This window comes from Astatotilapia calliptera, chromosome 23 (genome assembly GCF_964374335.1).
Source record: "Astatotilapia calliptera chromosome 23, fAstCal68.1, whole genome shotgun sequence".
Taxonomy (NCBI): Eukaryota; Metazoa; Chordata; class Actinopteri; order Cichliformes; family Cichlidae; genus Astatotilapia; species Astatotilapia calliptera.
Window position 1 is genome coordinate 11,844,142 of NC_137443.1, and position 25,841 is coordinate 11,869,982.

Genomic DNA, 25,841 nt, shown 5'->3' on the forward strand with positions numbered 1-25,841 from the left:
TCAACCCCCTCAGTTCAGCTTATGTGATAAAATCTATGACTAAGTGAGAAAATCTGATTGACAAATCATCTCGTATGTACTAGTCATGTTGCATAACTCATAGTGAGAACGCAAACACACTGCACCAGCTGACCTAATAAACACTCGGCTCAAAAATCAAAACGCTCCACCTGGAGTCACTGCAAATGACTCGTACGGCGAATCGCGAGCTGCGGCGTGTTGAGCGTGTCTTTGCATCTCTATGTGACAGAGCACAGTGCCGGCAACTCGTGGGCCAGTGCGCCATAATATTTACTCTAGCCAGGCAGCAAATGCTGCACCTCTCCTCCTGTCCCACTTTAGGCACTCCATCAGCCTGACAAGCCTGGGAAGTCATGCCAACACACACGCACGTACACACACACAGGCCGGTGGACAGTAAAGGTCCATCATGAGTGTTCTGCTGCTGCTTGTGTGCCTCTCTTCTCTCTTTTTCACCGTCTGCCGTTGAGTGGCTCTTTCCTCTTCCTCTCACTGTAGTAATGAGGATGACAAGCAGCCATGGGTGGAGGAGTGGACGTGGAAACAGAGGGGACCCTGTTCTGCTGAGTGAAACTTAAGCCCGGCCTTGTGACTGACAATGAGAGGCATATTGTGCAGAACTGAGGCATGTGCTGGTGAAGAAGCTGGAGTAAGCTGTAGACAAGCTTTTATGTATTTTTGGGAAGAGGCCAGTGTTGTTACTACAGGCCCACAGAAGTTTGCACGGCTCTCACCATTTCCTTTCAGTGCTGTCACTCAGAGAGAGAGCGAAGAAAGAGCAGTTAAGCACTCTAATTGAAACGTGAGCTGCATTAAGCCGTATCTCGGTACAGGTAAAAATAATCAAGCCATAGAGAAACGAATGATTTCAACTAATGCAGGCTAGACTAGAGGATAAAATGTCTCCTCTGAGGCCTGCAAATGGCTGGCGTTAGTAGCACTCAGTTCCCTGAAAGAGCAAAAGGCAGGTAGTCATTTCTGTGGGACTGAGGCGAAAGCAGGTCAGAGCCTAAGGTGGCTGACTGACAAGATTTCAAAGCAAAACAGCGGAAACAGGAGAAAGATGGAAAAGTAATGGGGGAAAATTCTTGGGCGACATGACGGCGATATAATTAACAGCATCCAGGGAGCGTGAATGAAGTAAACCTTTTTAATGCAGTATTTAAAAGCTGTACTTGTGAATTTTTGCACTTCTCTATAGCTGAATATTATTTTCCATCCTGGGTGCAGGTTCTCCAAAGTAAAAGTACTGCTGCTAATTAAGGGTAGAGCTCTAGAATCAGAATCAGAATCAGAAAGGGGTTTATTGCCAAATGTTGAGCAGGTTTACAACATTAGGAAATTGCTGCGGTGCTTCAGTGCAAACATAGTGTCATAAATAGCACTTAAATAGACATGAAAAAATAAAAGTAGGGATAAGAATTAAAAGTGCTACGTAGAAAGATATGTGCATGAGCTATACATGAGATATATACATGAGAATAAGAATTAAGAGTGCTACGTAGAAAGATATATACATGAGTGCAGGTGGTGATCAGTGCCAAACATGGAATGATGCAGTGACACAGCGTAGGGTCATGTGTTAGTGGTGGGAACGGTCATATGGTTATTGTTCATGTGTCCAACAGCAGAGGGGAAGAAACTGTTCTTATGGCGAGAGGTTCTGGTGCGAATGGACCGGAGCCTCCTGCCTGAGGGGAGCAGGTCAAACAGACTGTGTCCAGGGTGAGAAGGGTCAGCTGAGATCCGAGCTGCACGCCCCAGTGTCCTGGAGGTGTACAGGTCCTGCAGAGATGGGAGTCTGCAGCCAATCACCTTCTCAGCAGAGTGCACAACACGCTGCAGTCTCTGTTTGTCCCTGATAGTGGCTCCAGCGTACCACACGGTGATGGAGGAGGTGAGGATGGACTCAATGATTGCAGTGTAGAACTGCATCATCGTCCGTGTTGGCAGGTTGAATTTCTTCAGCTGCCTCAGGAAGTACATCCTCTGCTGGGCTTTCTTGATGACGGAGGTGATGGTGGGCTCCCACTTCAGGTCCTGGGTGATGGTGGTACCCAGGAAGCGGAATGAGTCCACAGAGGTGATGGGGGTGTCAGTCAGGATGATGGGGGGGAGTGGGGCTGTGTGCTTCCTGAAGTCCACAATAATCTCCACTGTCTTCTGGGCATTCAGCACCAGGTTGTTGTGGCTGCACCAGGACACCAGACGTTCAACCTCCCTCCTGTAGGCAGACTCATCCCCGTCCGAGATGAGCCCAATAACGGTGGTGTCATCTGCAAACTTGATTAGCTTGACAGACTGGTGGGTGGAGGTGCAGCAGTTGGTGTACAGGGAGAAGAGCAGAGGAGAAAGAACACAGCCCTGAGGGGAGCCGGTGCTGATGGTCCGGGAGTCCGAGACATTCTTTCCCAGCCTCACATGCTGTTTCCTGTCCGTCAGGAAGTCAGTGATCCACCGGCAGATGGGATCAGGCACATTCATCTGGGAAAGCTTGTCTCGGAGATGGTCTGGAAGGATGGTGTTGAAGGCAGAGCTGAAGTCCACAAACAGGATCCTGGCGTAGGTTCCTGGGGAGTCCAGATGCTGCAGGATGAAGTGTAGGGCCATGTTGATGGCGTCGTCTACAGACCTGTTGGCTCTATATGCAAACTGCAGGGGGTCCAGGAGGGGGGCCGTGAGGGTCTTGAGATGGGAGAGAACTAGGCGCTCAAAAGACTTCATGACCACAGATGTCAGAGCCACGGGTCTGTAGTCATTTAGTCCAGTGATCCTAGGTTTCTTGGGGACAGGGATTATGGTGGAGGACTTGAAGCAGGCAGGCACATGACATGCCTGCAGTGAGGAGTTGAAAATGCCAGAAAACACTGGGGCCAGCTCGTTTGCACAGTGTCTGAGGGTGGCAGGAGACACGCCGTCTGGGCCGGGCAGCTTTCCGAGCATTCAGGTGGTTTATGTTTTTACATCACCGATTTTCTTGTTGATCACGTTTGCTGACAGACAGCTGCGCAGCTGATGGTGTCGGCCTCCTCTACCACAGCAGGCACACGAGGTCAGACGTGTTTATGTTTTCTTACCCAGATCCATCTGAACTGCCAACAAACCAACCCACGAGGCACACAATTAAAACCGTGCCCGCATTAATAGTCATAAGAAATTACGCATACGAATCTTTGCATAATTGGCAGGACGACTGGCCAAGACCCTTCAGACGACTGTTTGTGTGGGAATAAAAACACACTGAATGTTTCGCCTCTTCAGGTGGCTGCAAACGAGCCCGTGTTTAAAATCTCAACATGGCTGGTATCGCATCTGCAATGTTATTCTTTCAGATGCAAACCAGTGCTTTTGGTCGGTCCATTATCCTACACACACGCTATAAAACCTTCCAGCAGTTTACCCTAAAGACACCCAGAAAGACATTATTATGATTTACAATACGGTGATGCCGACGACATGCATGTGAAGGATAAGTGTTTTGCCACACGTAGTTCTGCTTGTGATGAATTTGTTATATTTGAACAACCAAGCAAGTTCCAGATATGTTTGTGCACAAGATGCTTAGACTAAACAGGAACTAGGGTTTTGCTGAAAGGTAAAACCAACCTGCACTCTCATCTTTATGCACAGACTCCAAACATCAATATGCAGAATTTGTAGGTGAGAGACCATATTTTTAGTACACAAAGCTTTCTGGGTTCGGCTTGTAGTCCAAATGCTACGGAGCACAGGTAAACTCGCAGGTAAACAGTCTAATCCATCAGATAACCATCAGCTACCATCTTGTGAAGCCTGGAAGACAGACGCTGAAATCTTGGCCCTGATGTCTGCTGGTGGTACTGGAAGCTGGGCTCCAACAACCATGGCTCAGTTCATACATGCTTAATAACAGAGCTGAGTTCTCTAACTGAGCATTAACAGCCACACAAGGGTGTCATAGTATGGGAAGATGGAACTGGTATACCGCCAACAGGAACCCCCCTCCTCCAAAACACTGACCTTTTATATAATTTTTCACCACCACCTACTTGTGCATTAACAGCTCCACAGCTGAGACCCCGTCAGCGACCCTTTAACTAGAGTAGAGATTGGAAAACAGGCGAATAAAAAGAAAAAGAAACGGAAAGCAAAATCAATACTGTAGTTTGTCCCCATGTCTCCATCCCAGCTGGACTCTGAACACGAACTGAACTGTAAACGCAGGCAGGGACACAGAGACAGGACCCTTCGTCGTGTGACAGAAAGCATGTGTGCAGGCCACTCAGCCAATCCCTGCTCACACACAGACCGGTGGCAGAAACAGCCCTCGTCCACCGATCTGCACACCGAATGCAAAATAAACAGGAATGCACGGAGCAGAAGGAGCACAGCGGTGGCTAATGACAAAGTGCGGATTTTTTGGGCTTAGTGTTGCAACATTTGCTTCTTGCACTTTGTTTATTCGGCCGGGTAGAAAACCTAATCAGCCTGCAACGCCCTCAGTCAAACTGACAGGTACAGTGAACCTGGAGGATTGAGTTGTGCTGACCTTGTGCTTTCCACACTGCAATACAGACTACCTTATCACAGCTGACAGCACTCAGCTGCACCTCCCACAGAACACAATGCCCGCAAAGCGAACACAAACTGGATGGAAGAGACAGTCACGGGAACTCCCTCCCACACCCACAGACAGAGAAGACATCCTGCGGTAACCATGGAAACCCTCCACTTCCCCACAAGATGACACGACAGGTGTTGCGGGATGACCCTATGAGCGCCTGTGTGTTCACCTGGATCGCTTTTAATCAGTTGAAGGTGAGGAGGCCACAGGTGGACAAGGAAGAAGCAGAAGGACTCAGAATAGAGAGGAAGAGAAGGAGTGTGGAGGAGTGAGACGTTTATATTTCAGCCACCGGAAACAGAAAGGCATATGTGAGAAACAAGCACACACACAGTAACAGATAAACAAGTGAGGGAGGGAGTGTGGAGGAGAGAGGCAGATAGATGGAGATAAAACAAGGCTAAAGTCAGGAGGGGCACCACAACATCCACCCACAGGATTGCTGGTCTGGCCCTGATGGGAGCTGCAGGTGATGGATGCTGTCCCCTTTAACTGTCTGGCTACACCAGAGCTGCACAGCCACCAAAGGGTGTAATGATCTGCTGCTGATGGCACGCTGTAGTCTACAGTAGCTAATGACCATATGGCACATTTAAAGGCAGCAGCCAGTAAGGCGGTTTGGAAACTTCTGAAGTGCCTTTGGCGATCCGGTGTGCTTCATAGTGTCTGAGGAAGGAAGGAAGGATCCATCTGAAACAGACTCGGTAACTTTGAGCTAATGAGCTGCAAATGGTCTGTGTATCAGATGTAATCCTGGCTGCTGTGACTTTGTTCATACAATCCAGCAGCTTCTGTCTTCCTCTGAGGCAGTCATGAGGAACAAAGACGATCAGCAGGTCGTTCCCCCGCAGGCCAAAAGGCTGCTGTGGACAGAAGGCAGCTCAGAAGTTGTACCACAGGTTTAGCAGCAGCAGCAGAGGTGTGAGCCCATGGCCGGCCACAGAGCTCTGCTCTGTCCTGGAGCTCGAGCCGCTTAACAGCTGTGTCCAGCTGTGCTACAGGGAGACACTGGGAGCTTTGTTCCCCACAGGGGGAGTCAGTGCTGTGTGCGTGTGCTCATAGTTTCATTTCCACAAAGGTTAACGGCCTGTAGCTTCGACCAAAGCTGCTCTTCCCTGTGAGGAGTGTTTCCCCCCGCACACACACACACGGGCTCCCAGCAGCGGGACAGCCTGGCACAGCCGCCAGGATGTGTGGAAAATTTGAAATGCGCCGAGCCAACGCTGTCCAAGGCGAGCGAGCGAGCGCATTCACACAGTCCAAACGCGAGACAGGAACACAGCTCCGTGTGGGCTCCTCGTGGATTTTACCACCAGTAACAACAATGATAGTTAAAAACGAGCGAGAGAAACAGAGAAACAAAGCGTCGTTAGCCCCACGGCCAGCCCCGCCAGCGAGAAACCATCGACAGTGTGCAGGAAGGAGAGCGCCCGGTAATCACGGACACTCGGGAAACAACAACAAAAGAGTCCACGAACAGCAGGACAAACCGCACCTCTGGGACACATCAACAGGCAATCCCCGCTGCTACTTACTCAAATGAACCGGTTCCACTCGGTCCGGTGGAGGAGGAGAGTCGGGCGGTCTTCCGGCTGTGTCGGGCGGGATCTGCGCTATGGAGACTGGAGAGCTCAGGCTCGGAGCCGCGAGGACTGAACGTAAACTGTGGCTTGCGTCATTTCACCAGGATGCCACTATTGCGCGCAGCAATGCAGCCATCTTGCTGAGGAGTGCCCCACCGAGCCACCAATCAGCGCCGGGCCCGAGCTGCACATCACCGCTGCGTAAAAACGCTCCGAAGGCGCTGAACAGCAGGAGAGCCGCTCGCATTCATGAGACACGCACGTAAATGTGCACATAAACAAAAGTGCTGGAAATGTACCGAGTACTCACCTACCTCTGTCGTGTACTTTTACTGTGTTTTCATTTCTTGGCACCGGATTAAAATAACCGCCAGCGAGTGTAAACATGGGATCGGTTCAGCAGATACTTGTACTTCTACTCAAGTGACAAAAACAGATTTAAATACATATTTCTGCTAAATATGATGAGCACTCTTGCAGCAGGGTTTGAATCACTCTGACAGTAATACCATGGCGCATACTGACAATTTCCCAATTACACGTCTGTCACATTGACTCGAGTGATTTGATGGGGGTGTCCGCCCACTGCACAGAAACCTCTGTCGGAACAGAAGTGATTTTCACATCTCCTGCCTCTTTGTTCCACAAAAGCCAGCATGTGTTCATCATTTCCTCTCAAACAAGATAAAAATAATGGAACATTTTAATCACATGAGAACAGTCCGGTGCAGTAAAACAGGAAAGCGACATTGTTAAACCTTCTGTTTGACTTTTTTTTTTTTATTAAATCAAGCACTCTGTGTTCAGACAGCAAGTTCCTCTCATTCGTTTTTATTTATTCTCACCCTGTCAACTTATTGGCTTATTACTGCAGATCCCACAGTGCCCCCCTGTGGCGCCGTTATCCATCCCGTCGTGCTGCTGAGGGTGTGTCTGCTTCACCCTACATGGTCCAGAGGCTGTTGTGGTGTGAACCAGAACCTGAGCAAACAGCCCTGTAGTAATTTCAGTCAACATACATATTTACACCGACACGCAACTTAGTAAAGCCTTCAGCAATATCAAGCCTGGTGATCCCGCAGCTTATCCATCACCAATCCTCATCAACTGTGGTCAACGTGTACATACAATAAGGCCCGAGACCACCAAACAAGTAAACCTATGAACACGTTTAAATAAAACTGATTGGTCAGTGGGTTAATTTGTGAGAAAGCCACTGAGTTAAAGTGGTCAGAAATGCATAGAGAGAACAACAGTGAAGTAATGTGAAGTGGAAAGTGAGACAAAGTTAGAAACAGTGTGGTCCATGTCATGGTCATAATCCATCAGATAGAATCTGCTCAGACAAATAAAACAGAAAGTGTAAGAACCTAAAAACAACTCCCTTATGGCCCAGAGACAGTACGTGGGTCGCCTTGGCTCGCGATACCATTTGCCGAGGGCAAGAGAATGCATCATCCCCAGCTTCCATTTGATTCATAAGACTGAGGCCGGTGACACGTGACACCTCGCGGTCGCTCCCCGTAGCGGGATCAGACCAGTCACAGGGCAGAACGCACCTAACGTCTGTCAGAGCTCATCCTTTTCCATCTGCTTGAAGGCCTCCAAGTCTTCTCGCCAATCAGCCAGCAGTTCGTCAACCGACTGGCTGCTTGAGTCCGTGTCTTCCTCTGGCTTCTCCACCTTCTCCGAGTCTCTGTCCTCTTGAGGCTGAGCCACAGCCGGCTCCGCCTCTGCAGGTTTGACTTCCTCTTTTGGTGCACTAACTTCCTCTGCAGGACTAGTATCTTCATCCACTGGACTGACTTCCTCCGGAGCACTCTCGTCTAGCTCCACCGTGCTCATCTGCGACTGGCCTATAGGTTCGTGTGAGGTGGGAGTCGTTGCCTCAGTCAAGCAGTCCTCCTCCCTTTCTTGCACATCTGCACCTGAAAAGGAAGCAGGGGCGTGAGACGAAACAGCTTTACACACAAACACTCCTCCCCTCCCTCCTCTGCAATCTATAGATGCCTCCTGGTAACCATTCTCAGTCAAAAATAGAACCGTTTTCATCAAGAGGCTGACAACTAAAACAGCATGATGCTGAATGTGAGTCATGTTTCCCAGAAGATAAAACCTTCCTCACATAGCTCCACAACTAAACTGAGAGTCAGCTGCGAAAATGAACCTGGCAGACGGATGCAGTGTGAATTTGACACAGATCTGGTCAGCGATAAAGCGTTTTCAGTCTGTTACCTCTTCTAAAAATGCAGCCGCTTTTTCAGCTGCAGATTGTGAGCGAGTTAAGGAACGAGTGCGCCCGTTTAGGACTGCCGCTAACCCAGAGGCTTGCATGATTCAGATGCAGATGGGTGCAGGCGATCTGGTCATTATGATGTCACAGTGGCTCTGTGGTGGCACAGATTCGCCGTTAATCAAAGGATCTGAGATCCAGGGTCTGCAGAGTGCACAGCAGATGCTCAGACCCAACCGCTCCTACGGTGCAGATGTACAACTGGAAGTCATTCTCATAATAACGGCCTCTCTTTAAACTGTTCAGGATTCGTTAAAAAGATTTGTTTTTACAGCTGTTTATATCAAAGCAAAAGCAGATAAGTGTGGTCAAACCCTGTCACTGTCCTGCCTTCCTGTGAAACCTATGATGACCAAAGACAGAAAAGGCTGCTATGACTTAAACTCTTCGAGGGAGGAAATAGCAAATGACACATTTCTGTGATTGCACCAAGCTTCTCTGTGAAAGTCAGAAACAGAAACCTGAGGCAACGAGCCAGACTGCACAGGATGAAGACCGTCAAGCATTACTACAAAGAGGAAAAACAGAGATTAAAGAAGAGAGAGGAAAAAAAAAAAAAAAAGCGCATACTTACTGCCCTCGATCAGGCTTCCAGGAAGAGGTTTACCTTTGAATATGGCCGCTGCCCATCAAAAAGGACAGAGTATGCAAGAAAGAGAAGAAAGCAGGACAGAGAAGAGAGAAAGGCACCGTTACACAGCACAGAGAAAAGGAGGGAAAGAGCGATAAGGATGCAAACCTCCCCCATTTCCCATTATAACCACAACAAGTGGGTGGTTTTGGAATAAGCCACAAGCTCTGAGACTTCAAATAATGCCCGAATCCCTGCAGCCCATCTTTATTTTATGAAGCCACGTTAAGGCTCAGTCAGCGGAGGCATAAATAAGCACACTGACGTGATGAGTCTCACGAACCGAGTGGAGAGGAACAAAGAGGAACCATTAGGGAGAGTGTCACACCTCTGTCTCTGGCTTTGTCGCTCAGCAGCACCTCCACCTCTCTGTACTCCTTCAGCGCCTCCAGCAGGATGTTGCCTTCCTTGTGGAACAGGAAGAGGAGAGGCAAGGTGATGTCATCGGTGCTGCGGCCATCCCCCGCCATCTGAAAGAGTGGAGCTGTGTCGCTGCTGCTGCCCTCGTTATCGTCTGCAATGATATGGGTTTTTTTGTTTTTTAAAACAGCTGCTCGTTTTTCTATATGAAACATAAAAAGAACTTATTGTTCGTGAATCTGGTCAGAAAAGTGTTGCTTTGCTGTTTAATCACGATGCTGTGAGCAGAAATTACTGGGCTGGCTGTCTTTGAGATAATTAGGTTGTCGAGCGCTAATCTAGTCACTGAGCAGTCATCTGCTGCTCGCGCTCACCAACGACTATGCCTCCAATGGCGCCAGCCTTCTGGATGTGCCGGGCCTTCTCTGCAAACATGCACTGACCCCTCTGGAGCAGAGCGATGTGACCCTGGATGTACTCGGCGTTAACGATCTCACTGCAGCCGCTGTAGGGCTCGGCTACAGTGACAAAGCCCCGCACCTGCACAGACGAGGCGGAAAAGAGGCGAAGTTACAGAAAGAACAAAGACCGACACTAACAGCACGTATCTCAGAGCTCTGCGAGCAAGCACTCGTCTCTCCATCTGTGATCCTGAAGAGGAAACGTGAGCGCCTCGCTTACAAAAAAACAACAACAGAAGGACCCTTTAGTGACCACTTGTAACCCCGAAGCTTGGCGAGCCCACTCACCCCTGTGGAACTTTTGGACAGATCCGTGCCAAACTGTGCCGGGCCGGCGGTCAGCACCACCCTGCCAAAGAATGGATGAGAGACGATTTGAATGGCTCTCGGAGGCAGCTGCTCTTTCTGCTGCTGACTGGACAGCTCCATCATCTCCTGCATGAACCGCACGCCGTCCTCCGCTGCCACTGCGCTCACCGCCTGCGGGCGACAGAGCGGGAGAGAGCGTTTAAAGGATGAAAAGACCTGTGAAAGTCATCTGGCCCAAAATGTCGGATATCTTGTATGCGCACATGCTCTTCTGCATTTATTACTTATAAATTATAAAGAAATATTTTCAGATTTTAAAAGATATTTTTCCCCCATTGCTTCCAGAGACTGACTGTGTGGTCAGAGCGGTTCGTAAAGAGCTTCTTAAACCTGGTTATTCTGATTCTAATGCTCAGAGTGAAACAGCTGAGAAGCAGCAGTAAACCCACTTATCTCAGCTATGGATACTGTGTTTGTTCATCTGGGCTGTGTGGTGTTGACCTGTGTAGCATGCTGGACCAGCTGAACCCTGCCATCCTTTAGGTGGATGAGACTGACTCCCATCCTCCTCAGCAGCTCCAGATGTTCAGGGTTGTTTGCCATGAAGTCCTGAGCCCTGAGGGGAGGACGGCCCATACCAGGTTCCCTGACAGGAGGCATGGGAAGAAGCAGAGAAAATGAAAGACAGAAGAGGTGAGCGACTATAGAAAACAGATCATTACTGGCAGCCCGGTTTAACCTGTTTAGCGTGCATACCTGTAAGGGGCAGGGCGCGGGCAGCTCTTATCAACGGCACTACGGATCGGCTCTCTCAGGATGCGAGGGAAGGCAGGGTCAGGAAACAGGAGGTGCGTATTGGGACAAGTCCAGTCAAAGTTTGAGTCGTCCAGCTCCTCATCTGACTGAAACATCAGGAACCAGACGTTTAAATCAAAAGGTGTCCATGCTTTCATCACTTTCTAAAAGTTTCGTTACAGTGGAATCGTTTTCGTCACCGTTCGATTTGAGGGAGCAGGCGAGGAGTGAGGGGCCATGGAGAGAGACAGGGGCAGCAGGTGTGCCTCAGTCGTGAAGACGTAGTCCTCCACGTCAAACGGTATGTCGTCCAGTTCAGCAAACAGCAGGAACAGATACTTAAACATCTCAGCGAGGAAGAACGAGTCCATTCTGGGGAAAAAAGACCAAATAAATTCTTTAATTTCTGGGAACTGCAAAGAAGTTTCCTTACTGCACAGCGACATGGATGCACATGTTTGATTCAGCAATCGGAGACACCTTCACCAGATTTCTATCTTCTCCCAGTGTAGTTTATAAAATGCTTTTGCCACAATCCCCATCCAAAGATTAAATGATGGCACACCATCGAATGTGATAACATTTTGTTTTGCCCATGCATTATCTCCTGTATGCAAATCTAATGTGGTGTAAGCATATCTAAACACAGTGCCTGATTTCACAATCATCATTCAAATAAGGAGTCTATCGTTCCCACCGATCCTCGTGGCTGCCTGTCCGTACATCCTTCATTGCTGCAAAGCCGCAGGGAACACGAGCAAAGCGATTGAGGTTGTCCATAATGGTGCGACCTGCCTCCAGGTAGTAAGGGTCTCCTGTGGCCTGGAAGAGCGAGAGGGCAGGAGTGTGATCACAACACAAGGAGAGCACATCAGGGATTTTTAATGAGACTGCATATCTAGAAACACATATCAGTGATCTGTATGTTGAAGGGTGCTTAATTATTACAACATTTCTGACAAACTAGATACATTCTCATGCACCTTGAGATGTGTCAGAAACATAGTAGAAAAAGCAGGCTTAGCATAAACTACTGCATGATATTAATCCGGCACTGTGAAATGAGAATGCCTGCATTATGTCACACTACTTGATAAATTACCTTGTAAAGGAAATAGGTGCTCTCTGCAAATTCAGGCCTCAAGGGATGTTGGGCCCAGTGTACCCTGAAATCAGTAGTGAAGGCCTGAGGACAACCGGAGAAGGACAAAGGGGTCAGCGCACTCGTGCTAAGCAGCGTAAATAGGACAGACAGATGAAGGGAAAATGCAGCAGTGTAGCAATAAATGCAAGCTTGTTCGTTTCAAACTGTTTTAGTTGGCAGCACAAGTCACGTGAAGTTATCTGACCGAGTGGTTAAATTTCACTGAGAAGATGAAGCCAACAGTGACAGACTACCTCTGGCAGGAAGTTGTGTTTTTTGGTAACTTGGTACAACATCTCATGAGTCTCGATGGCAGGCCGGATATCTCCCTTCAGCACCTGGGACATAAGAAATGTTAGTCGTGTTACTGAAATGCTAAACGACCAGCAAATGGTTCGAGTTCACGTGATCTAATCTGACCTGCAGCCCTGGGAAGAAGGCCAGCAGAGAGTCCATCCAGGTGCGAGCAGGAAGCAGAGGTTTGTGGATGTGGACGTCCAGCAGCAGAGGAGGCTGGCTAATGTACTTCATGATAGATGCGTAGTGCTAAATGGGACACGCAAAGAAGATACAACCGTTAAGATAAACAGAACAGACTGCATTTTGTTTTATTACTTATTAACTGTAAACTGTGACCAGTTTTGGTGTGACTTGGCAGGTGTGTGCATGTTTCCAGTCCCGTCAGTGAGAAGAGAAAAGATAAATACAGAAATCTGTCATGTATAAAAAAGTTCAAACTATTCTTCTTGGGTAACAAAATGTTCTAGGAGCGTCACACGAACAGCGACCTTTGTGATCAAGGACTCGGCTCAAGCGAGCAATCTTAAATCTGTAACGCTGCTTCATAAGGGAGATGCCATTGTGACAAATGCTATTATTCACACAGTGAAGCATCAGATTACTCCACCAAAGTGTGTGTGTGTGTGTGTGTGTGTGTGCGCGCGCTTACAATATTGAACCGTTCCAGAAACAGGTCGTCTCCCAAGAGGACGTAGGCCTTTAGCAGGTATTCATAATACGAATCAATTCCCGCTCCGACTCCGCTGTCTGGAACACACAAAATCATCACTTTATAAGACGAGAGGAGTCAGAGGACACACAAGAGTTCTAGTTCACCCACAAGATCCTACCGTACTTCAAATCACTTTTCCTATTTCCTTCCTTTAATAACAAACACTGCCCCAGTCTTTCTCTCTCTTCCTCAGTCACAAGTCCTCCCTGTACCTGCTCTCTCACCTCTTCGGACCCACTCTCCAGAGTGGATGTTGATGGTGGTTCCCACCAGATTGCTGTTTCTCTGCCTCTTCTCCCAAAGAAAGTCCAGAGCTCTCCGGGCATGGGCCTGTGATAAGGGAAGGGTGCTTTATCGATTGACCAGGAAAAATCTATCTGCAGCAGCTCTGCACTCTTTGAAGGATTACAGAAACTGACTCTGTGCTTATTCAGCAGTTTACTGCTGCCAGGAACTGAAACAGTGTGGAGCACAGAGAAAGCCAAAGAAAAATACCTGTAATCAGAATAACGCTGATTTTAAAAAAAAAACTAAACACAGAGCAAATATTTCCTGATGTGACTCGTTTTATTATATTTCCACGAGCGGCTTTTTAAAAAAGGAAAATGACACGTGCGGAGGATAAATAAAGGCATATTTAGCTGAATGACAACATGGCGTTGTGCTTACTGGAATAGTTAAAGGAAACAAAACTTGCCATTAAAATGACTTGACTTTATGCGAGGTCAAAAATCTGCACGGCAAACTGATGAAACAGAAACACCATCAGGTGCTTCCTGATTAACATCAGCGCAGAAATGAACAGAAATGATGACAAACAGCAATTTTCAAGTCTGCGTGCACTTGTGTAACAGCAAAAAGGGAACTGGGAAGATGTTTTTGTTCTCAAAAAGAGGTGACTGAGCTGAGTTTACTCAGTTACTATAAATATGTGCAGCCCCAGGCGGGGGGTAAAACACAGGTGGTTACGGTGTATCATCATTAAGATACGAGCACTGTAAAAAAAGTACATGTTAAACAAGAAAAAAACAGAACGACATCTCACCTGTAAATATGAGACACTACGTGGCATTTTAATATTTACATATCATTACATAACAGGGTGGTTTCATAAAGGCAAGGATCTGCAAACTGATCTCAAATGAAACTTAAACTGCATGTTGGGTGTGGCTGCTTGAGACACAATAAGAGCTCTCAGACAGCCATCAAGTGCCTCAAGGTGCAGAAACGGTGAGGCGATACAACTAAAACAGAGACATGTGGTGTGTAAGTGACTGCAAATGTTAAAAAGACTAACAGCTCAATCTGAACTAGATCAGCAGAAGAAAACGGATAATGGAAAAAGATGAGCCGATTTTAAATTACTGCTGAAATGTGTTGCTCGTGATGCTTTGCTGAGTGCTAATGTCCCCGCTGCACCACGTGATCATACGACCGGCCGCGTGTTACCTCAAACACAGGGTCCCCAGTGAAACGGCTTAAAGCGGCAAACTCCAGGATGATGGTTCCTGCGCACGCTGTGCAGGTGTCCGTTTCTGTGCCCGTCCTCGTCTCGGGCCCCCTGACGCCATGTTTCAGGTTCACCTGTCAATCGGAAAGGAAAAGAAAAACATTAAAACTCTGCTTTGAGAGACGCGTTTGATCTTGCAAGAGGATTTGCATGAAAACAAGTCGGCCGAGAGAACGTCTGCATCGGGGAGCGGTGACAGCTGCGAGCGGAGCAGCGAAGCAGAAAATGGAAACATGAAGCCGTGAAGTGAAAGAATGCCCCGAGCAAACGCAGGTAACTGTTTGCTGTATGTGAATAAACTCAAACATTTATTTTGTAATACACATAAAACAAAACATCTTTACTAAAGATTCTGCAAGTCTTCTATTTTTTCCATCGCACAAACGTGGATCGCCTCTATGACTGCGTCACATATGACCTGCACTCTTCTTACTGAACAAGGAGCGAGCTGCTGCTATCCTCCAAGCCGCAGAACATCAATAACACCCCTTTTTTTTTTTTAACTACATTTGGAAACCTCCTGTGGACATTTAGTGCATTTAATAAAAGAAGTAACAATGCTAGAGTTGGCTTTTGGCTTTATTCTTGCAAGAAGGAATTCAGTCAGTACAAGGTACTCATGGCGTTGTCCTGAGGACTTCATCAAAGGATCCATACCCTGCTGCCATACCCCCCCCAAATCTGTTGCCAGGCAGAAAAACAGCCAATCTACCCAGATCAACCACAGTTCAACAGGATATATGCAGCATGTAAGTTAAACAAAAATGTAACTGCCCAGAGGCAGGAAGCAGGACACTGCCTCAATTAGGGAGACCCTGCATACCTGCACTTCTACGACCTGCAGGGGTCAAGCCTACATCAGCTTACATACAGTCTGTAATTCCGCCCAAGTGTTTCTGTCTCACCCTGGGATAAGGCAGGCCGCTGCTGGTGTTGAATGCGGGCAGCAGTCGAAGCCCCAGGTCTTTGGCCATGTGTAGGAGCTCATCCTGGTACCACTGCATGTGCTGACCTCCTTCTTTCAACATCACGGCCATGGAGTGTCCTCCCAGCAGACCTCTGATCAGACGCACGCACACACAACATCCACATACAGCGAATTTAGTACAACGCAATCCTATCATTTTAAATGTGGGACAGTGCACGGGCTTGTATTTGTTGACCTTAACTATCTGAAGACAATTTAATCCAATCTCACCCGAGGACTCGAATGTTGGTCTCAAAGACGGACACGACGATGTCATTGTCCAGCCGCACGTCTGACAGGACTCGTCTCACTGCGTCTTCAAACTCTGTCGTCTTATTTAAAAGCTGCAAGCCAGAAACGGATGACTGTGAAACTGGGCTCAATTACACATAGTTTAAATATCAAATGAAATGCACTGGAAAGAAAAATAATCCCAGAAATACCTAACTGGGAATTTATATTTAGTATTAAGGACTCTAGACACAGTGCTCCGATCTAATTGTTAAGCAAAACAGCATATGGAATCATCTGTTCTACACAGCCTGTGATCCTTATTCATTTACTATTTTTCATTAAACAAATAAACATCAGATGCAAACAAAGCCTACTCACCACCAAAGTGTCCAGAGTATCGATGAGGGTCAGCGAAAACCTTTCAGGGGGAAATCGTAGCAGTTTATCAAGAGTGACACAAACAGACAAAACTTCCTGACGAGTTCCAAAGCAGTAAGGTAAGTAAATCGCCTCGGACTGCTGTGGTCATAACAAAGGCAGCCTGCTACTCACTTGCCAAGTGCATCATCTATGTCTCCACGACTGGGCTCGAGCCCACGGACTCGTCCTCTGCACGTTAGAGGCATCAGCTCATCAGCTGGGTACGCATGGTCCTGGGAAACACACAAACACACTTTAGACAAAGTGCTGATGCTGTTGACCGGACTGTGTGTTCGCAGATTTGAACAAATAAATAATGAACCTCACTCAGCTCTTCTGTTTACTCACCATATAGTTCTGATATGCATGATCAAACATCTCAACCACTTGGTTCCTTAAACAAAAGCAGAACGGACAGAAGTCAGCAGGTATAACATCTGCTCAGATGAGAAAAAGCATGAGTGTTTTTTCTTCAACTTACTTCAATCTCTGCTTCTCCTCCCGGGACATGGCCTGTCCAGGGCTACATAATGCTCCAAACAGCATCAATAATAACAGTACTAGTGGCATTGCGGTGTGCTGGGAAGATTACAGCTAAATGCATACAAACCTAAAAGTACACTATCTAATCTTTGAGACCACCCTGACAAACTAACTTATGCCATCCCAATCATTCTTTTTTTTTTAGTTTTCCTTGTGAGGTAATGTCTAATGAGCAATGCTCAAAAACAGCACGAAGAGTTAGTTTTGGCTACTTCGACTCTATCGGTGTAGACCCCAAGGAGTGACTAGGTAAAATGTGCGTCCACAGCTGAAACTACAGGTAAATATCTAAGCAGGAATGAGTTCAAGTAACCAGATATTTAAGCCTAGCTGACAGTATGTGCCAGCGACTGGTTGTAGTGGAAATGTGCGCCACCTCTTGGGAACGGGTCCCTGTACGTGTCACACCTGTTTACTTTCCCTGGGCTGATTCTACACAGGATGTGTGACACGTTGTCATGGAAAACCCTGACGTTACATTTAAAACCCCATTAAGACGAAACCCCGCCGTGCCAAACCAATCCAGCTGGAAACCAAACCGCTGTTTTCCAGATGTTTTCGCCTAACACACCAGTGGGAAATGTTGGGAAAGCTTCTCTTTTTTTACGTTATAACGGTTCCCGGTGATCTTTATAACTCAATGTGAGCCAAACCAGACTGTTCCGAGTTAACAGTTCATGCCTTATCTGTGTTTATAACTCATGTCCTCAAACAGCCTGGAACAAATTAAAGAGTTAAGGCAACACCTCCGGCTATCGCCCGGCCTGTTAGATGAAAAGCTTACTACAGGAGAGTTAATGATTTCCTCCTCTTGACAGCTCTCTATCGTCTGCTACTCAGAAGAAGCCGAGCACTTGTCGGTCTCTAATTAGCTGAGCGGCGCTAACTAGCCGGGCAGGTGACAACGGGCGACCCGGGAATACGAGATGGGTCGAAAAAACACCTCTCCATCGCTGAACAGCGGGCCTTTCCTGGGTATCTTCTCCGTGTTTTTTGCGATTAAGTTGATAATTTCGCTGTACGGCTGTGTTTCCCCAAGCTAGCTGCCGTCAAAAAACCGGATGCTGTTACGATGAAAACGTCAACAACATCCGCTTCCTGGAAGAGTAGGCGGTGTGATCGTAGGTTTTATTTGTCCTGCAGCACTTTCGGTCAGGCTCAGAGATGCAGTTAAAGAGCTATCGGTTGGGATTTAATGTAACTCCGAGTCAGTAACCAGCCTGGCAGAAAACACATAGCATACTGATGATGTTTGTATGGGAGTTACACACATTACACCCCCGGTAACATGACGGTTACACAACGAGGCGGGAGAGCTACCTGACAGTCAAAAATGAGGAACACAAAATAAATTTGCACTTCTGTGTCGTTCATGAAAGCTCAGAAAAAGTACAATCACAGCGATTAAATTTGCAATCACGGCGTTTAATCTAAGGCAAAAAACACAACAATATTCTAATAATTATCAATACCGCAGACGAAACAAATTCAGCCAAATATCTGTCATTTTATGTGAATTCCTGCTTTTATTATGTTTTCTTTGTTTACTATTAGTAACTTTTGCTTGTATGGCACAGCGTTATTGCTCCCCGCCTGTAAAACTAGATATTTTACTTATGTGACTGTCCCGTAACTGTATGGCCACATACAAAATCTATTCTAACTTTTTACTACTTTTCTGTACGCGCTGGTAGCGCTACAATTAAGAAATATCCTGATGGAAATTGAATGCACCATGAATGCTGAGTAAATTCAGTCCTATCAATACATTAAAAAAACAGTCAAATCAAATCAAATCAAATCACTTTTATTGTCACATCACATGTGCAGGTACATTGGTACAGCACATGTGAGTGAAATTCTTGTGTGCGAGCTTCACAAGCAACAGAGTTGCTGTCCGATATGTGTGTGCGTGAAGGTGAGGAAGGTATTTAATTTGAAATATTTTAATATAAAAGCGGATAAAGTTCATATTTACTTGTTATCCAATCCCCCCCCAACTAACTACATTTCCCATGAATCTTTGCGATGTCCATTGACGTTTAGTTGTTTGATGTTCACGTGACGAGCATTTCAGCAAATCCCTGTCCAAAAAAACAAGTTATAACCAGAGATCCACTTCCCTTAAAACTAAAACCTATGCCAGCGCCTCCCAGAAGGAAAGACCGTGCAGGTAAGCTGGAGATCGTCTTTGGAACTGCTTTTGATGCTCCATAATTTCCTTTTCATAGTATATCAGTTTACAGCCATTCTTCTGTTTACACACCGTGCCCCAGCGCTCTGTGGTGTATTATAAAGTTTGTGAGTGTGCTGATGTCAAAGGCTGTGTCTCGCCTGTTTGTTTTGCGGTGTTTCTTTTGTTTCACTCCAGTGTGCCTTTCTATGCCAGAACATGTCTATCATGGCTCCTGCCGCCGACAAAAAGCTCACCGGACTTGTTGCAGCCACATTCACTCCGATCACCAGTCAAGGGTAAGGGGATCTGAAGCCTCTTTCCTCCTGTGTGTCTGTTCAGTAAAAGTGTGTGAGATGTATTGAAACTGGGGAGGCGCAGGGACGGGCATCTTACACACCTGTTGTCAGGTATTGTTATTTGCCACATGTGTAGGTCTATATTTTTCACATTCTCCCAAAACAGTGAAATCAACCTATCAGTGATTGGACCTTATATTGACTACTTGAAAGAGAAGCAAGGTGTAAATAACGTGTTTGGTAAGTTTACCTGTGGATTCTTTCTTTTTATATTTGTGTTTTTTTTCTGTATCCCCACCTGAATCAACTCTAATATTGCATGATTCATCTGCTGATTTGTATACATACTGTTGTTTTACTGTGGTAGATATGTTGCTCCTTTGTTAATCACATTCCCTGGTGTAAAAATAATCTAAAGTATGTTTTTATATGTAGTCAGAGTTGGATAAAACCATAGCAAGTTAGCTGAATTGCACAACTCAATAAAACATTATTGACTTCTAATAAAAATCCCATGTAAACATTTAACTGATGATTCCTTCTGAGTATAATATCCAGCTCTTTAGAAACTTTCCATCAATTTTTACTCAAATTATTGCCTTTATGAAATATTGTATATCACACCTATCATATCCATGCAAGAATGCAACACACTGGTCTCCTGCAGCTGCTGGGGCGGCGTATTCAAAATTAGTCCCAGCTAATGCATACCTTTGGTGTGAAATTTCCACAGATAAACAGAGAAAACAAAGAGTTACCGCAAAAATCAACTCTGGATTATGAATGCAATGTTTTTGTTGAACTTGCAGTGACGTGTGGCTGGAGGCAAAATAGCCCAGAGAAAAGAGTGAAACATGCAAAGAAACCCCACTCAGTCTCAACCTTTGAATATCCCTTTGTGTAATCTGATTGGTGGGATTATTCTGCAGTTTTCCTGCTGTGTCCAGTCCACAAAACACTAAAAACCAGGTGCCGTGAGGCCGTTATTGCACCATTGTTCCTCGAGGAAACCAACCTCCACAGGGTGCCTTTTTAATGCTGCTGTGAGCTGTTAATGAAGACCATTGCTTCCCCGTGTAATAATATTCCTGGAAAAAGGGCACATTGGTCTTTACGCTTGTTATTTGCAGTTTAAGCATTCTTCTTCAGTTCAGACACTCATCCTTGAAATTTCTGCACAAGCTGAAGTAGATTCCCACGTCTCGAGTGCCGACTGTTATCTGCGGCTCTTTTGGTGGCACATACATGGAGAAAAGTTTAGACAATGTCAAGATCCTGCCCTTTCCTCTGCACAGCTCTCCCCGTGAGCCAGGCGTGACTCTGAAATGCTTACCGCTTCATTTTCCACTTCACCAAAAGCCCTTTGAATCACTATAGCTCAGCCTGAGCTTCTCCTGTGTTAACGTCTCATTTCCACACTACTTTCTGTGAGTGCTTAGTCAGCAGAGGATGTTTGTGCTGATCTTTGTACCTCATTGTGTTTTTATGCTCTTCCAGCTCTATTTAATTTCCCCATCATTGTCTGCACCACTGCTTTCTAGACTTGAAATAGTTTTGTGCTGTGAATTATCGCACAGTCAGCAGTCTGTGGCACAAGTTCCACGATGACTGGTTCGCCGTGGCGGTTTCCTTCATTTCTTACAGTTTTTCTATCCTTTGCTGAAGCGGTGGCAAGTGGGCTGTGCTAGACTATTATAGGCTACGCCATCCTTTTATGTCTATTTATTGACATGCTTTTTGATCTTGTTTGGTTTTTAAGACTGAGAATCTTGAGATTTAAGTTTCAGTGATGTGGATCTTGGACAGACGTTTCTTTGCTTGCAGTGAATGGCACCACGGGTGAGAGCATGTCTCTCAGTGTGGAAGAGAGGAAGCTCCTGGCTGAGGAGTGGTGTCGAAAAGCAAAGGGCAAGTGAGTCATCGCAGGCAATTGGATTTTTACTCAAAAACCCCCCCAAAATTACGCAAATAAACAATCGAACAAGCACATGCACATTGTAGCTATTCCCTAGAGTCACCATGGGCTTTAAAGTGATAAGTATACAGTTAAAAAATAGATATTGAGGAAATGTTCTCCTCTCCACAGGATGGATCAGGTGATTGTTCATGTTGGCTGCCTGAGTCTTAAAGACACCCAAGAACTGGTGAGTTATGTCATGATTCCATTTTCTGTTGAGCTCCTGTGTGAAAATGTTTAAATTTAGTAACACAGGGTTAAAGTGGAGTTTCCGCCACATTGACCTAGTCAGGCAGTATTGCAGGCTTAGCCTTGCCTTAACCTGAGGTATACACAACATGGCCATCAGATAAGCCAGATTTAATATTAGCGGTGTGTTCAGGCACCACATGTGCCTGCAGTAAAAATAAAACACTGTTTCTATATTACTTTATATTAAATGTGTTCAGTTTAAATGGTAAAGCTATTGAAATGTGAGGCAGTCACTGTGTTTCAGGGGGCCGAGTCCAGGAAATATCTGGTCCCAGTCAGCGAATAATCTGGCACATGACGTCCTGTGTGACAGTCACATGTCAGTTAAAGAACAGCATGTTGTTTGGTGCGGGTTAGAGGTCCGTTCATTGTGTCACAACCCTGCTTAAAAGAGGCTGACAAAGAAGTCAACAAATCAAACTTCTGTGCGTGTGTGTCTGTCAGCACATGAGCGTGCATGCAAGGCCTGAGTGCACAGTAAGTCTGAGCGAGTGTGTCAAAGAGGAAAAAACAGCCAGTGAGGAGGAGAGGAGAGAGCAGACTGTGAGGCCTGGTGTAAAGTCTCCAGAGCACATGATGTCACACATCACGTGACCAGTCAGATGTTATCAGGCAATGGCGTTTATTGTGGGGATTATAAATCTATTCAGAATATCCAAATGTCATAGGTAATAATTTGCCTTGTTATTAATATCTAATGGAGTTTCTTTTCTTTTTTAGATAATTGATAATCCATTCATTTCCCATCTTTCATTGTCCTTCTTCCAGGCTCACCATGCAGCACAGATTGAGGCCGATGGTATAGCAGTCATTGCTCCGTCCTTCTTCAAGCCCAGCAGTGCAGGTGTGTGATGTTTTTAGACATGCATATTGCAGCATTAATAACACATTTCATACATGACAACATGCATCTCTTTTCTTGTCACCCCGCTTCAGATGTTTTGAGGACCTTTCTCCAGGAAGTGGCTTCAACTGCTCCAACTCTGCCCTTCTATTATTATCATGTCCCATCAGTCACTGGTGTCAACGGTGAGGCAGTCTGAGATTTGGACATTTCTAACCATTTAAATTTTTATATGTCTTTTATAATGTGGGGGTTTTTTGGGTTTTTTTTTTTTCCTGTTTGTTTTATTTCTTCAGTGAACGTGAGAGAACTAATAGAAGGTATTGAGAAGGTCATCCCTTCCTTTAGAGGCGTCAAGTTCTCTGGGAGTGACCTGATGGACTTGGGCCAGTGTATCAGTTACATTCCGCCTCACTGGTCAGTCCTCTATGGCATAGACGAGGTCAGTCTTTCCTCTTTTTGTAGCATGTTGTCACTTTAACCTTAGCCATGGAACTATCCTAAAAAATGTAATTCGTTTAAAAAAATAGCAACTTCTAGGAGCTTTGGTAATGGGAGTCCATGGAGCAGTTGGCAGGTGTGTATGTGTGTGTGTGACTTTTCATTTGCACGATGCTCTGTCTTTATTCCTTCTCTATGCTCAGTAGTTTTATTTCTCTGCACGCAGCACATATAATTACGTAGGATGTCACGTCAACAAGCTCATATCGGCGTTCGAGACCGGCGACCTCGTCCAAGCCAGGACGATACAGGTACTGCTGATCTCTCTACCGCTGCTGTGTGTCCTTGATCATTTGTACCACTTTGCTCACATCTGTACATCTTTAATCTGATTTTTACGAGCAGTTCAAGATTCAGGAGCTTGTGAGTTTTGCCATCAAACTTGGTAAGTGATAGCTTTGCACTGACATAGTAATCCTCTAATGGTGTCTTTTTTTTCCCTGCATTTTATAATGTGCTGTTGTTGCTGACAGGTTTTGATGTGGGAGTAAATAAACAGTTGATGAACGAGCTGTCGGGCTTGGATCTGGGACCCCCTCGTCTCCCGGTGATGACATGTCCAGCTGCTCGTGCTCTGGCCATCAAACAGAAATATGACAGTATCTTTCCTGAATAACTTGAACATGCTTGAACATCCCTCATTCCAATAATAGATTACACAGACTCTCTCCAAAGAGTTTCTCCATATTGTTAGGTCTTTACCCAACTGTGTTAAGTGTCCTCGTATTAGTTAACTGCGAACATGGCATTATACAGGACTGTGCAAAAGTCTTGAGCCACCCTTCATTCCTTTATATTTTCCTTCCAAGGAGCCAGACTTTCTTGTAATCTTTAAGTTCTCGAGGCTTTCAGAAAGCTGCTTATTCACTCACTTGTGATCCAGTCCTTGCACCTGAGCATTTCCAGAGGAATGTGAATGATTCAAGTGTGAAAAGGTTCCTAACTCAGGGAATGAACCAGCGATGTGTCAACAGAGAATAAATGTTAAGTTGGATCTTTAGGCACATAATTTGTTCAGCTGAATCTAGGGCTGCCACAGATGATTATTTTGATAGTCGACTAGTCACCGATTATTTTTGCGATTAGTCGACTAATCAGATCATGCATCCACTGGACGTACAAGTACAGCTTATTGCACCAGCATGCATCTGCTCTTATGTAACTATCATTAGCTTACAGCTTTAAGTGTTTGAGGTATGTGCTAACTAAAAAATAAAGACAAGATGATAATTTATTGAATTTAAATGAAATTTGCAGATTGTTTCAGTGGAGTTTAATAAACTCCTTGCTCCTTGCTATCTAAAATATAACAGGACACCGGAGTATACTCTCGAGCATCTCACACTTCTGATAATCAGTTGTCTGCTTGAGGTTTATTCAGCTATCTTAAAACTATAATTTTAATCTCAGCCAAACCGATTTACTCAGGAACAAATAAAATACTGAAAATATGTTAAACGTTTATTTTGTGACCCAGAAAGAATAATAAGAGTAGTATTAAAACTAACTAGCTGCCACCAATGTTGGAAACTGAGCAAGGCCGCGATAGGCCGCGCTATGAATTCTGGGACACAGTTTTTTCTTCTTCGGGTTTAACAGCAGCTGGCATCCTTATACATGCAGTGCTGGCATTTTCTGTTTTGGTCGGTTATTACACTTAAATCCTACTACTTATTACGCAGGAATAAGTAGTAGGATTTAAGTGTAATAACCTTTTGGGATCCTACAAAGCTTCAAACGACGCGTTGACTATTAAATTAGTCATCAACGATTTTGATAGTCGACTAATCTGAGCAAAGTGGACAGAAGAAGTCTCACCTGCTGCAGATGAACAGTATCTGAAAGTCATGTCCTTGAAAAAAACATGAAATACTCCAGCAAAGACCTGACACAGAACCTGAGAGATGATCTGGATCTCCAGCTGATCTCTGCCTTATTAGTCTCAGTGGAAGGGCGACTGTCAGGAAGCCGTGCTTAATGAAGGGAAACAAGGGTATGGCGGAGGTATGAAACTGGACTGAAAATCAGTGTAAACAGGTCTGATCGAGTGAAGAATCCAAATTTGACAGTTTAGTTCATTATTTTGTCAATAAGTACAGAGGTACACCAGCGAGATGGTGCTTCGTCATGTCTGTGAAGGTTCTCAGTCATCCAGGTCATCGTAGTCTAAGAAGCTTGAAAAGAAAAGTGTCTGAACTTCTTTAAGTTTCCTTGAAGACGGTTCACCTCTCATCCGAGAAGCTTCTTCAGTTCTAAGAGCAATTGGTGGTGAGTCCCAGATTTTAAGCACTATAGGAGTGTCACCACAATCAATTGCTCTCAATCAAAGCTCAGAGGTAGAAACATCCAAGAAGCCTGGAGAACGATTCCTGAAGATCCTCACAGAGATGACAGAGAGCTGCTCAGAGTTCAGACTATGCTAAAGGATAAAGGTGCTAAACATACAAACTCAGTTTTTGCCTTATATGCTGTTTTTCCATGTATGTTTGAAACAATCGCTGTACCCGTTTCAAAATTTCATAGCAAAATATGAAGAAACAAGGGGTGGCTCCAAACTTTTGCCATGTACTGAGTAAAATAAAAATTTAATTCAAAATAAAATACTCCAGTCATACACTGTTTAACTACAACATACAACACAATTTGAGTGGGCTAAACCTATACCAGAAAAACACAGTGAGGCGTGAACAGGAGCCCTCTGAGCTGTTGGATCTTGGCCAGCAGTGGGCTGCAGAGACGAGCCTCGTTGGATTGGAACAGCTCTGACACATCCTCCACATTCTCGATCAGAAGCTCCAGGCACCTGGAAAGCTTTTTTTGTTTATGTATCTTTAGCCATTTTTTAGGAGTATATTTGTGTACTAGGACCTGCGGTTTACCAGCAGAACATCACATTGTAACACACTAACATAAAAAAAATCAGTTATTC

General features: G+C 45.5%; 3 protein-coding genes across 7 annotated transcripts in view; 1 reads left to right on the top strand and 2 right to left on the bottom strand.

Moving 5' to 3' along the window:
• Positions 1-6,719, bottom strand: part of LOC113015673 (uncharacterized protein C1orf21 homolog) — a 31,045-nt gene extending 24,326 nt beyond the window's left edge. Inside the window, exon 1 of one of the 3 annotated variants that reach the window (XM_026157780.2) lies at positions 6,160-6,427. The gene's annotated coding sequence lies outside the window, so the exon portion shown is untranslated. Of the gene's footprint in view, positions 1-6,159; positions 6,478-6,517 lie in introns of those variants that run through there. The other 2 variants (XM_080297317.1, XM_026157781.2) reach the window with 2 other exon arrangements.
• Positions 6,720-6,966: 247 nt separating this feature from the next.
• On the bottom strand, positions 6,967-17,960 carry edem3 (ER degradation enhancer, mannosidase alpha-like 3). Of its 2 annotated transcripts, XM_026157778.2 has the most exons (21): positions 16,825-17,126; positions 16,692-16,737; positions 16,476-16,576; positions 16,302-16,341; positions 15,921-16,033; positions 15,628-15,781; positions 14,662-14,796; positions 13,437-13,542; positions 13,150-13,247; positions 12,621-12,746; positions 12,455-12,538; positions 12,159-12,242; positions 11,754-11,878; positions 11,257-11,428; positions 11,018-11,163; positions 10,763-10,907; positions 10,241-10,432; positions 9,866-10,031; positions 9,460-9,645; positions 9,075-9,122; positions 6,967-8,135 (listed from the first exon to the last, which is right to left on the bottom strand). In XM_026157778.2, exons 1-21 carry the CDS (start codon positions 16,911-16,913, stop codon positions 7,777-7,779), a joined length of 2,715 nt encoding a protein of 904 aa, XP_026013563.2. In that variant the 5' UTR covers positions 16,914-17,126; the 3' UTR covers positions 6,967-7,776. The 2 variants fall into 2 exon arrangements, with proteins under 2 accessions (XP_026013563.2, XP_026013564.2); XM_026157779.2 differs by lacking the exon at positions 9,075-9,122 and having other exon boundaries at positions 16,825-17,960.
• Positions 17,961-18,934: 974 nt separating this feature from the next.
• npl (N-acetylneuraminate pyruvate lyase (dihydrodipicolinate synthase)) lies at positions 18,935-24,157 on the top strand. Of its 2 annotated transcripts, none has more exons than XM_026159836.2 (12): positions 18,935-19,059; positions 19,276-19,358; positions 19,525-19,598; positions 21,183-21,270; positions 21,445-21,502; positions 22,336-22,411; positions 22,504-22,596; positions 22,708-22,853; positions 22,942-22,988; positions 23,079-23,163; positions 23,258-23,297; positions 23,386-24,157. In XM_026159836.2, the coding sequence occupies exons 2-12, from the start codon at positions 19,279-19,281 to the stop codon at positions 23,526-23,528; spliced, it is 930 nt and encodes a 309-aa protein (XP_026015621.1). In that variant the 5' UTR covers positions 18,935-19,059; positions 19,276-19,278; the 3' UTR covers positions 23,529-24,157. The 2 variants fall into 2 exon arrangements, with proteins under 2 accessions (XP_026015621.1, XP_026015623.1); XM_026159838.2 differs by having other exon boundaries at positions 18,971-19,059; positions 19,258-19,358.
• The last annotated feature ends 1,684 nt before the right edge of the window (positions 24,158-25,841 follow it).

Coding starts and splice junctions, on each gene's coding strand:
- edem3 (XM_026157778.2), bottom strand. CDS start 16,913: ATGCCACTAGTACTGTTATTATTGATGCTGTTTGGAGCATTATGTAGC. Junction 12,747..13,149: donor TTCTGGAACGGTTCAATATT/GTAAGCGCGCGC, acceptor TGTCCCATTTAG/CACTACGCATCTATCATGAA. Junction 10,433..10,762: donor TGGTCCAGCATGCTACACAG/GTCAACACCACA, acceptor TGTCGCCCGCAG/GCGGTGAGCGCAGTGGCAGC.
- npl (XM_026159836.2), top strand. CDS start 19,279: ATGTCTATCATGGCTCCTGCCGCCGACAAAAAGCTCACCGGACTTGTT. Junction 22,854..22,941: donor TCCTCTATGGCATAGACGAG/GTCAGTCTTTCC, acceptor TTAAAAAAATAG/CAACTTCTAGGAGCTTTGGT. Junction 22,989..23,078: donor GTCCATGGAGCAGTTGGCAG/GTGTGTATGTGT, acceptor CTCTGCACGCAG/CACATATAATTACGTAGGAT.